General features: G+C 38.1%; 1 protein-coding gene across 1 annotated transcript in view; it reads left to right on the forward strand.

Moving 5' to 3' along the window:
* Positions 1-12,966, forward strand: part of LOC139974429 (uncharacterized) — a 28,893-nt gene that overhangs the window by 10,594 nt on the left and 5,333 nt on the right. Inside the window, exons 3-9 of the mRNA XM_071981583.1 lie at positions 903-1,416; positions 6,127-6,192; positions 7,943-8,106; positions 10,245-10,381; positions 10,583-10,746; positions 11,701-11,970; positions 12,180-12,278. Coding sequence (XP_071837684.1) covers positions 903-1,416; positions 6,127-6,192; positions 7,943-8,106; positions 10,245-10,381; positions 10,583-10,746; positions 11,701-11,970; positions 12,180-12,278 — 1,414 coding nt within the window. The remainder of the gene's footprint in view (positions 1-902; positions 1,417-6,126; positions 6,193-7,942; positions 8,107-10,244; positions 10,382-10,582; positions 10,747-11,700; positions 11,971-12,179; positions 12,279-12,966) is intronic.

The raw sequence follows: 12,966 nt of genomic DNA on the forward strand, positions 1-12,966 counted from the left end.
AAGTAACTCATTAACATGTATATATATTTTGTTTACTACGATTTCATTTCAAGTAGTGAAGCAAAAAGCCCAAAGTACTGAACTGTGCTTTAATTACATGTGTTTAATTTACTACTATGAAAGGTGTCCGGCTGACGTGATGTTGCGTATCAAATCAAATTCATTAATTACCCCCTCAATTACATTCATTTGATGAAAAAACAAAGGACATGAAGGATGTCTTTAGTTTGGGTTATTTACAATATTATTTTAAGAAATACTCTGGTTTGGCCAAAATTTCTGGCCAAATTTACCAAACTGGAAAAGTTATTACATTGGATAGCAAAGTACATCTATCATTGGAAAAACCAATTCAGTCTGTGTCCTGACAACCACACGCCCTCATTTTACCAGCTTTCAATCTCGTAAATTATTTCATTCACAAGAACCAAAACTCATATTTTTCAAAATTTCATTCATTTGATGTTATTTAAAATGGTTCATTGTAGAATCATCTTTGATGTTACACAATGACAAAGTAGTAAAAATGAAAAAAACAAGCTTTGGTTTAATGTAACAACTTAATTATGTATGTACATTGAAATGTAACCTTTGATAAATAAGTACTGTATATATATTCTGTGGGTACAGTAGCACAAGAACCATTGACCGACCTGCAGGTACTCAGGTGTACTCTATCAAATGTATTCATGACAAATATAACTGACAAATCAACGTGACAAATCAAATCTAATTTATGTCTATTCAAAGAAAAAAAATAAGCAGAAGAAAATGATAAAAAGTTGCCTACCCTGTCTGTATTGAAGGGTAGGAATCCGCAACTTTCTTGTAGAATGATACAAAATCCGAATGCAGCTTATAATACTGATGTATATATCTGTCTTTTTTTTTTTCCATGACAGATAAACGCGACAGATTCAGGTTCACTCTCACGAGGCCACATTCCACTAGGTGCCATCCAGGTCCGAAAATTACCGCAGGGTAACGGGGACCCGGGGATCCTATTGAAAGGGGACGACCTCGGCGTCAGCAAAGAACTGCTTCTCTTAACCTCCGAAGTAAACAATAACTGCAAAGCCGAAGGGATAGTCGGCGTGACAGGGTCCTTCGACGAGACCCTCGTAAGAATCCAGGATTTCCTAGTCCAGTCAGGTCTCGAGACCGCCACAAAGACTCACGAGATTTTAAAGAGGAGATCCTCGGATTCGTCTCAAAAGACGGACAGATCGCCCGAGTCCGACGCGCCTGCCGATTCCCTCAGCTCGGAGAGCGATGCCCTCCTGGAGGACGACTACGAGCCTAATCTTCAAGACAAGCTAGCCGACTCGGACCTCTACGCACTCCTCCCTCCAGATCTAGACTCCCCCAATTCGTTGCTGAGCCGATCGTTGGCCGACCTCACCGATCAGACCTTGTGTGAGTACCGGCGATGGGATGATGTACTACCACCACACTGTGTGATATATATCTTACTATTATATATCTTACTATATGTGTGTATATCATATAATATACACACACACTCACACAGTCTGACACAGACAGATATTACCACTTGGTTGAGGTGTTGGGCACTACACTAACATAGCATGTATGCCGATTATCATCAAATATATATATAACAGCAACGCAGGCTGGCAGATTCCATCCTACCAATCTGACTACCGACTTTGTGCTCATCTACTTTGCAGCTATGCCATTTAAAATGCACATACTGAACTTGCACCACACTAACATGCCATTTTCATCGCATGTCGTCTACACAGGTTGTCTGCCCGGGTTGGTAATGTACCTCCTGCAGTGTGTAAAGCATTATTAACATCATGTTAGAGACAGCACTGGAGTCTCGTAAAATCTCCCCCATCATCACCATCATCGACAGGTTTTGGAAAGAAAGGTTCGTCCGTTTTTATCTTCAGAGCAGGAATCTTCCCGCTTTTGTCTGTTTCTGTGTTTCACTGTGTAAAAGTATGGTTGCTATAGTGATAAGTGTGTTTGTGTTTTATGTGTGGAACAGAGTCTTATGTACCCCGCTTTGTTTCAAACCTAGCTTCTGTCCTACAAACCATCCTCCCTACTTCCTTCCCACACCCCTTCCAGCAGCAAAGAAGAGAATACAAAATAATAAGAAAGGAGATAAGGTAAATATATATATTTTTATTCTCCATCTGTTCCATCCTGCATATGTCTGCATATTTGCCTCCGCTCCTCGCTTACCTGTCTCCCCACAACCTTATCACTCTCGTTCTACAGTGTCTTGAATGAACTGGTAGCCTTTTAACACTGTGCGCCCTCCATGACCAGACCGCACCGGTCAATGCCCTGACTCTGTTACATGTACATTACAATTACTCCTCCATATGAAAATCAAGATGGTATGGGTTAAAATGTGTAGTCACAGTAACAATATTTCACATATTGTAGTAGAGATGAAAACATGGAAAAATTAGGGAAAAAAAAGCAGCCTTTATTGATCAATCACGGCAACAAAATTACTGCAGCCCCAAAAAACAAAATGTAGAGAATATGAATATTATATCATTATAAAATAAAATATTAAGGCAACAATGATATAATTTAGATTGGACATTTTTAAGTTATTGCTGCTCGGATGTTACGTTTGCAGTTGCACAGTACAATACAGAATGGCCGGGAAAGGGATGGTGGAGGAGGGCGGGGTGGGGGGGGGGGTTTGTGAAGGATTTCGTGATTAAGGTGTAACATTGATAGGACGTGTGGTAGATATCGTGACAGAAATTTCTATGCCAGTTGATTTTGAGATTTCAGTGCATCAATAAAAGTAGAAAACTTGGTAGAAGTGGAATTGCCAGGGAAGTTATATGATTTGTCAATATTGAAATTGTGATTGTAGCTTCATGCTTGGTGCCTGGTCAGTGTAATATACAAGAAGAAAAATAGTTGTTGTACAGCAAGTAAAGACCAGTATCGTAAATTGGCTATAATCATCATTTCCTTTAGTGACTTCTCATCATCGGAATAGATCAAACAGATCGTTGAATCGTAAAGAGTGACGTGTGAAACTCTCTCACCGGCACTGATTTTGTTGTGTCCATCTCCGTTCCTTGCGTATATGTAATGGCTTAAGTGGTTTTGATCGGTAACAGACTACAACTTTTAAAACGGTATGGTGGTTTCTTTACTGAACATTTCATGTTTGGAGCAGATCCTGTCCAAGATTCGGTCAGTTTTGCAAAAATTGCTTCATGCTTACAATAGGTAGGGATAATTTTCTCTGAGTTACAGTATATATATATATATTATTGAAATCCTAGTGAGTTGGAAAATCAAGAACAGTCAAAAACTTCCAGCCTCCACCAAGATTCGAACCCGGCCTCTTGCTTTATATGCAGACACCTTAACCACTAGGCTATGACACTGATTGTATGTCCAGAGGTTCGAACCGGTTAGGAAGGTCATAATTCCACTGTGGGCGTTTGTCACCTGTATCGAACAATACTAGTTCTGTTTTTGGTGACATATTTTGCCTTACTCTAAAGATCAAACATGATGCTAACCAACTCCAAATCATTTGTGATTCCTAAAGCCGGATTTTGAAAGAGATACTTTGAACAGATATATATCAAGACCTATAGAGAAAAAAAAAAAAACAAATCTATGAACATAAGAGTGCCTTTTGAGGAAAAGATAATGCCTAGCAATTTAAGGAAAAACCTGGTTGCTCAATCATAATGACCAGCCACACATGCCACTGAACACTTAATTTGCATGTTATTTGCATAATAAAAGTTACATACACTACCACAGTTGTACGTTTTTTCCAGAAACATGTTAGTGTACAAACATAACTGCATCCAGTAAGCTCATGTAAATGTCTATTACCAAAAGTCTTGTACTGTAATAGATTGATCTTTCAAACTATTCCTCGATACCCCTCAATGTTATAACTCCAAACTAGCTTATTGATGTGTGTTGCATTGGACTTGAACTGCAGTATTACTGTTGCATTTCTCTATCCTTCTAAATTTTGGTCTTGTTGTTGTACATATAAACGTTTTACCTCATCCCTTGTGTTTTAGCTTATTATTTTGATTGTTGTTGTTAGTGTTGTTGTGTGTCTCATTTGGCTTTAACTGTGATTGCTGCAGTATTGTTATCCTTTCATCTCTTGTTGTTAATGATGTTATTGTTTTGTGTCTCATTTGGCTTGATTTCGGATTGTTGAAGAATGCTATCTTTTCATCTCCTGTTGTTGTTGTTGTTGTGTGTCTCATTGGCTTAATCTGTGATTGCTGTAGTATGTTATCTTTTCATCTCTTGTTGTTGTTGTTGTTGTTGTTGTTGTGTGTCTCATTGGCTTAATCTGTGATTGCTGTAGTATGCTATCTTTTCATCTCTTGTTGTTGTTGTTGTTGTTGTTGTTGTTGTTGTTGTGTGTCTCATTTGGCTTGATCTGTGATTGCTGCAGTATGCTATCCTTTCATCTCTTGTTGTTGTTGTTGTTGTTGTTGTTGTTGTTGTTGAATGTCTCATTTGGCTTGATCTGTGATTGCTGTAGTATGCTATCTTTTCATCTCTTGTTGTTGTTGTTGTTGTTGTTGTGTGTCTCATTTGGCTTGATCTGTGATTGCTGCAGTATGCTATCCTTTCATCTCTTGTTGTTGTTGTTGTTGTTGTTGTTGTTGTTGAATGTCTCATTTGGCTTGATCTGTGATTGCTGTAGTATGCTATCTTTTCATCTCTTGTTGTTGTTGTTGTTGTTGTTGAATGTCTCATTTGGCTTGATCTGTGATTGCTGTAGTATGCTATCTTTTCATCTCTTGTTGTTATTATTGTTGTTGTTGTGTGTCTCATTGGCTTGCTTCAGTGATTGCTTCAGTATGCTATCCTTTCATGTGTTGTTTTTGTTGTTGTTACTATTGTTGTTCTAATTTTATAGATCTTCTTTATTTTTATTGTTTGCTGCATGCTCTCTTCCTGCTTCTATCACATACATCTTTGTGATGCATCCTGCACTACCAGTATTACCCCATTTGCATTATTTACGGTTTCGATTTATTTATATTTGAATTGATATATATATGAATGAGGATTGTAGTGGCATGTTCTATACTATTATGAATATTTATCTTAATCTCAACTTAATAATATTGGACAAATCACACAGTTATTTCAAGAATTCTTACTTTAAAGAAAGAGAAATGATTCCCTTGACCCTCTTCCTCATTTGGAACAACTGTTATGTGAAAAATTATATGAAATTGTCCTCGAATTAGACTCCGTATACTGTGTTTGTATGAACTATGGATAGACATGTTATTTATATCACAATATGCAGTAGCTTGATGGAAGGCCAGAAGGCAAAATAACTTGCAAGGCATGGCAATAAAGGAGGAAGACTAGAGAATTTTCTCCCTCCAATCCTCCTCCCAATCCCCTTCTTCTGCCCTTCCCATGCCCACCCCTCCCCCTCCTCCCCTCATTCCTCCTCCTCCCCTCTCCTCCCTTAGAAAGAAAATGTGCAATTTTTAGGTAGCACGGTGCGGTGATTATGGTGTACTTAAAGACTTTGGACTAGAAGTTTGTTTACTTAATTGCACAAAGTGTTGTTATTCTAGTATTGCAGTGTGTTAACTGTATGTACATCTATATGTATACATAAGCCCCAAAAATTATGAGACGATCTGCACCTACCTAGTGTTTACAAAGTCGCATCATCTTTTAACTTCACTTGTTTAAAAAAATACGTTGAGAGACTTGCTAGCACACTTTAAGTGAATCACGTGATGCAATTGCTTTGATAAAGTCATGAAATTCACCAAAGTGCACCATAATTAGGTTCCCAATTATATAGCATATTTTGCAATAATTCTGTTAGTAATTGTTAAGCTATTATTGGTAATGGTACTGACAGATGTTCTTACTCTCCCTCCCCCCCACCTTAACATTCTCACCTTAACAACAGCCCCACCTTAGCATCCCCCCCCCCCCTTCCAGCTGAATAGTGAAGTTTCAAACAGTCAAAAGTTGTAGTTAGCAATGAAAAGACTTTGTATTTTCCTTGGTAAAGATCATTTTTTGTTATAACCCTGCTGATACAAAGATCTCTGTAATCACTTCCTCCATCATATGATCATTTCCAAACAGATGAGGAGTACGGACTTGAAACAAGAAGAAGAGACGAGAAAGATGGAGAAACAGAAGAAGATAAAGGTAAGTAGATGGTAAACTTTCATCTATTTGTGGAAAAGTGAAACTTTATAATCATTTCCTGTTCTGTCATCCATTACTAATGAACGGGCATACTGTATGCATGCAGGCATTGTTTCTAATGGTAGGCCTTGTAACACTGAACACCTTCCTTAGAATTTGCAGTGAGCTTTCAGGGCCGAAATAATGGAGGGAAATATTAAAGACAAGAAGAAGAAGAAATAACAAGAATGTTGGATGAAGAAGACTTTGCAAACGTCTCTCCTTCCCCCTTTCCCCTCCTCTTATGCCTCTACTGTACCCTTTTTCTGGCCAATGCTTCTCTTTCTCTCTCCTATGTTACAATTATTTCCACCCCCCCTTTCTTGCCCTCTCCCTACCTCTAAATTTCCTGGTCAGTCTGTTAGCTGAGCACCACTCTGCACTCACATTGTAGCAATGTGGCAGTACACTATATCACTGCTGATAAAACATTTACCTAGCTTTATAGAATAGTCGTGGTTATCGTCATGTTCCAAACCATGTTTCAAAATTAAAGCGGTCTATAAATAGCACCCAGTCCTAAAGGAAAAGAGGTGACAGTTCTGTTTGTGTGTCGTAAGTAACAAACCGTGTTCGGTTTGCGACTTCCAGCTGAGTATAACTTGCTGCTCGTGAACATTCTACTGCCTCCTGGAACTAGTATTATTAATGTTTACAAACATCTATAACCAAGATCCCTTCCTGAAGTTCAATAAAAAGAAGAAAAAAAAAGGGGGACCTGTCAGTTTGTATGTGTGCTGTGGTTTAAGGGCATCTATTGAAGTGACTGATTGTCTTGGTGGTATCAAATTTTGCCAAAAGTTGGTTACGAAAGGGTCGAGATACACCAGTCCAAATTTTGGTCTCTTCAAAAAAGGTATATTCGAAGGAAATGTGTTAATAACTAGGTAGCTGGGAGATTGAGAGCTGCTGTAGAGTGAAGACAGGTATGTACTTGGTTGATTAAGACCTAAAGGAGGATAAAATGTTTTTGGAGCTTTGCTTGACATGGTTACAGTTCATAAACAAATAAAAACAATGATGGTAACTACCATAGAAATGTCACTGTGTTGTTTACAGGAACATGAAATTCTCTCAAGGTTTGAAGAATCATGCAAGAAGATTTAACCTCAAACATTTTGGGGATAACATCGTCACTTTATTATTCGTCATTGTATTTTTTAAGTGCCCTGTTGTTCTTTGATGGCACGGATCAAGGAAGGGGTGGGGGTGGGGGGGGGGAAGGAATGGTCTCACCTCACCCACAAATTCAAAAGGATAATTTGTTAGATTTACTTCGCTCCTCGCTTACCTGACTCCTCAGAACCTTAGCACCTCGTTCTACAGTGCCTAGAAAGTCCTGGTAATCTTTTAACACTGTGCGCCCTATATGACCGCCCTCTATGAAAGCGCCCTCTACAAACTTACATGTAGACCTAATTTGGAATCGAAATACCCCTCAGAATGCACCGTTTGATGCAAAATATTTTATAATTTCTTTTTCTGGGGAAGGATACTCCTAGACCCACAAGGGGGTCAGCTTCAATGACCCCAGGGCCACACCCACTTTATTCTAAACTCTCGGATCCCACCTTGGCTCTGTGGGAAAAACGAAGCAAAACAAAAATGAATAAAGATGTAAAGAAACATGATGTTGACATTAGGCTTGAAATTTCCCCAAAAATTTAATTTTTTCTGCTGTCACCTTTTTTACCTTCTTTGATTTATATAGACAAACAAGAAGCAAAGGAAAAGAGGAAGGCCGCTGCCAAGGCCAAGAGGAGAAAACGAGATAAACGGATGGAATCAGACTCCAGCGTAGGAGAGAGCGACGACAGCAGGAAGAAACGACTAGCCCCAAACTTTTTTGTGGCGATACAGGTTTGCGATCCAGAGGTGAGTACTTCTTAAAGAAGGGACACATTATCCATGTCATGGGTAACACCGATGTAATCACTACCAAGAGTGGTATTAAACAGCCAATTGTCGACGGTTGCGTAAACGATCAATTTTGTTCCTCGTGTGACCCTCGTAGGGCGCCAACATTATAATTGTTAGGTAAGTGTCAAGGGAAGTGTCGAAAATGTCAGGATAGTGTTACGTGTCAAGGAAGTGTCAAGAAAGTGTTATGGACCCTGGTTCCACTATGGTTGATTGGATACAGGTGATGCCATGATATTAAGAAATGAAAGCTAACATCTGCGAGGTTATTTATCTTTGTCCGTGGTTGGGTATTGTAAACTAAGGTGGAATTTTCACTTAGAAGGGATCCACATTTCTGAAGTGGGATTTCCAAAATGGAAGACCAAATTCAAACTATGCTAACCTGTCATCGGATTGACACCTAACCCGAAGTTGAACGTAAGAGACTTCCTTCCACATGTTCCCCCGTGCCAATATACAGGGTTACTAACATTCATAAACTGCCAATTTCAGCCAAATTAATATTGTTATAATTCCTTTGAAGCATTCCAACCTGAAACCAAATAGAAATTGGCATAAAACTCAAATCTATTTACAGTAGCATTAAGGATGAATGTCTTAAACAAAATAATAAGTGTCTCAAAATTGGCATTTTCCTTTTATTGTTAAGCAATAGTTTACTAGTAAACTATTGTTTTATATAGATTATTGTGTGGAAAGAGAAAAAGGAAGATATATTTGTGTCAATTGTATTAGAAAAAGATAAAGTAAAAGAAATAGTTAAAAAAAAATCCACCAAGTTATTACTGAACACTAGTCTTTTACAGTACCAGCTTGACCAGATTCTCACACATTTTAAACAGTGCTTATGTCCATAATTATACAAAACCCAAAACAGTCTTATGCGGTCTTAGTCTGTCATTTAATATTTTAGCCCAAACATAGTGCAGTTTAAAGAGTCCATGATTTTATTCTGCATTAACTCGGCATATATCTATATAATGATGATACGTTATGAAAGGTTTACACATAATATCCCACAAAGGGAAACTGCCTGGTGTTTTATTTGTAATTGGTCTCTTCCTGTCCTTCATAATGTATTCTCGTCACGATACACAGGATTGTGAAGAGATCTTGCTAGCACAGTGATAGCATCAATGAATTAATTTATCCGGGATCGCATGGCAAAATGATGCATACCGGGGAATAATGCAGATTCCAAGTTTTGTGTAGCACTTTTGAAGGAGCTGTTATTATTTAATTATTCTCTAATAGAATATTGTGATTTCTATGTGCAAAAGCTTTCTAGATAGTACATCTTTGCACACTTGTAAAAGTAGCAATTTGCCCAAGTTTTGCATAGCATTTTAGCGATGGGGTGCCGGATAAATTATTATTCCCCGATTCAACTAGAGCCCTTCAAAACTGCTTATACGAAGTTTGGATACCCAATTATGTCCAAACTGAAGTGGAAAAAGTGTCATATGGACAGTTTCAGTTTCTGCTCACCTTTGAAGTATATATTTTAAGTTTACTGTCGTTGCACTGCAAACAGATATAGGAGACATCATGGTATCAGCACTGTCCACAGTGTGGTGTTGTTGTGTTTTCATCAGTAGTACTTTCATAAATATTAGATCTCGAGCAGAGGATCTGATCCGGATATGATCCGGATCTGATCCTCCCTTCCAAGATAAATTAGTGTGATAGCTATGGCACTCAGAATCTTACCCAAGATCTTACCCCCCCCCCCCACCCCCAAGAATCAGATCAGACTTGACAGCTGGAGCTCAAAATTGAGAGAGCTTGTTGGATCATCGTGATCCGAGATCCAAATGACATATGACGTAATGTCCTGTTTCTTGCTGTACGCTGCTTGTGTATTACTTGCTTAGTTACTTCACCCACTCACTGTCTGAGGATCCAGTGTGACAGTAAAAGAAAATGGATCGGAGGATCACATGTGAAATCTTGCTCTTATGGAAGTAACACCTGTGGTGTGACACCATCAGAATCATATGTTGCATTTGTCTACTTCCTCACTGTGTTTTCTTGCCTTTGGTACTTTAAATAAGAAAACCGATAAATATGTGATCTGTTTTCTTTCTCAGGTTTTACAGTCACTAAGGAATGTTCAACAAAGTGTCCTGGAAGGTGATGAAAAGTTGAAAGATGCAATGGTTCCCATAGCAACGTTACATCTCACAGTCATGGTAATGCACCTATCCTCCGAGGAGGAAATAATAAAGTAAGCATTCTTTCAGTCAAGCTTTTATTTTCAGAAAAACTTAGATTTTGGTCCAGATTGACTGATTATTGTTTTGAAAAAAAAAGAAAATAAAAAAGAATGAGTTTATCAAATGCCACATGTTTGTTTAATGATTTTAATAAATTATAAAAATTGTTTTAAAGAGAGTTTAAGTTCCTTCTTTTTGGTGACTTTCCACAGAGCAAAAGCAGCCTTGAGGGACTGTCACGAAATCCTCGGCCCCAAATTCTGCAGAGAGACTTTGAATATCGAATTCCACGGTCTCGGCCACTTCAACAATCAAGTTATGTTTGCCAAAATAAAAGATTCTGGAAGCACAGTCCAAGCATTGTATGAAATAGCAGGTAAGTTTGGAGAGATGTAAATTATCGGTCAAAGTTTTGATTTGATGTATCACAAAGTTATCATAGAAATGTACGCTAGTCCTAGCAGAAAGGTATCAGAGATAAGGGTGGTGTTTGATGTTAGCCTTTGAAGCTATGTGCGTTGCTGCCATTAATCTTTGTATTGTTTCGCCCCATTGATACAGTAGCAATGTAGTCAGATAATATCAAAGAAGCGACTCTACTCTGGTGTTTACGACAGCTAGCTTCTGCCCTCAGCTCGTACACTTCCACTTTACTGGTATTACCAGCCGTTCTATGTTTTTAAAATTACAAAAAATTTCAAGGTGGTGGGGTGAGGTACCACAGTCAAAGCCACACTGATGGACTCTTTGCTGTTGTCTTTTCTTAACAATTTTCACTGCTTAAAAGGAATTGCATGAAATTGCTCAAAAATAGGTAGAAATTGTATAAACCTATCCAAAGTAATTGCTAATGACACCAGCCCAAGGCTCAAAACTGATGTGATATATGATATTGTAGATTTGACATTTCAGTTGATTTAACATGAAAAGACCAGCTAGTATTAAAGGCTGTCAGTTAGGCCTATCCTATTGAAGTATTGTTTATGCTGTGTCAGTGTCTGAGGGACTTTCTAGACTAAGTAAACTTCAGCATCCGTTGGGAAGAAACATAAATAATACTCAATTGAATCAAGTGGCCATGAATGGGACCCATCTTGAAAATTGGAAAGCATTAACTAACTCTCAAGAATGTATTGAGAGGACTAAAGTTAAATTAAGTTTTGTTGTCTACCTTCATGACAACAACTTACATAATCTAAAAAAAATTAGGTAACTTTATTAAAGCAGGAATTAACTATATTGTATGGAAGACAGCAGAACTCTCGAAACAAAAGCTCTTTTCAAGAGGTTTCAGGAAATTTAAATCACTGTTCGGTGCTTCTTTCTCCAGACATCGTTGAAAAGCGATACGAGAAATACGGCATCACGTCCACGGGCGAGAGAGGCTTCAAACCACACTTAACGGTCATGAAGCTCTCTCGTGCCCCGAGTCTGCGGAAGAAGGGCGTCAGGAGGATCAAGTCGGAACTCTACAAAGCTCACAGCAATAGATCCTTCGGGTCTCAGGTCATGACGGGCTTACAGTTGTGTTCCATCAACAAGACGAAAGGAGTCGACGGATATTTCTTCAAAGCGTCAGAGTTCTTCTTTGCCGACTGTGGTGAGTCTTAGAGTAATGTGAAAGTAGATTGGTAGTCAAATCCACTTTTGACTGACGATTGTCTTCATATGTTGAATTGCATCCCACAGAGTTTTCATAAAGAGTTACATGTCCAGTTGATTTAAGAATAGCCCCACCACTTTCCAAACCATTTTGCAGTGTCCTGTAATGTAATGTTATGTCTTGTACTTTATTTTTCAATATGATAGGAAGCCGGTCTCTACAAGGTTTGACTAAAATTTGTGAAGATCCAGAAAGGAAAGGAGAAGTCGGAGAGACGAACAAGGAAAATAGTGGAAACAGTGAAGGTGAGAATCTACTCTATCAATCCCAACAGAACGGTGTCTACCGATTTTGGTGCCTGGCATTAGAGGCTGTGTTCAAACTGTTATGGCACAAATCCATGGTTGAAGGGGGGGGGGGGGTGTACACCACTCTTCCTTTTCAAATTCACAGATAAAAGCAGATGTATTTTTTCTTGCGTGTAGGATTAGTTATAGGCCTAATGTATATTCTAAGTATGCCTCAGGATGCTCAATTTCACAATTAAAATTAAAATTTTGGGAGTCTGCCGCATCGAACCCAGAACCACATCCCCTCCTTTTTTCAATAGTGGATGCACCCCAGCTGGCTGTTGCTACTATACTATACTGTACTATACTATTCTATACTGTACTGTACTTTACTATACTATAATATACTGTACTATACTTTACTATAGTATACTATACATATACTGTACTGTACTATAATATACTATACTGAACAATAACAATACTATAGTATACAATACTATACTGTTCTATACTATACAAATACTATAGTACAGTATACTATACAAATACTATACTGTACTATAGTATACTAAACTAAACAATTACTATACTATAGTATACTATACTATACAACACTACTATACTGTACTATACTATACTATACTGTACTATACTATACTTGTTTCTAAATGTTGCAGCTTAACAGAGCTTTCAGATGTTG

The sequence above is a fragment of the Apostichopus japonicus genome, chromosome 9, assembly GCF_037975245.1.
Source record: "Apostichopus japonicus isolate 1M-3 chromosome 9, ASM3797524v1, whole genome shotgun sequence".
Classification (NCBI taxonomy): Eukaryota; Metazoa; Echinodermata; class Holothuroidea; order Aspidochirotida; family Stichopodidae; genus Apostichopus; species Apostichopus japonicus.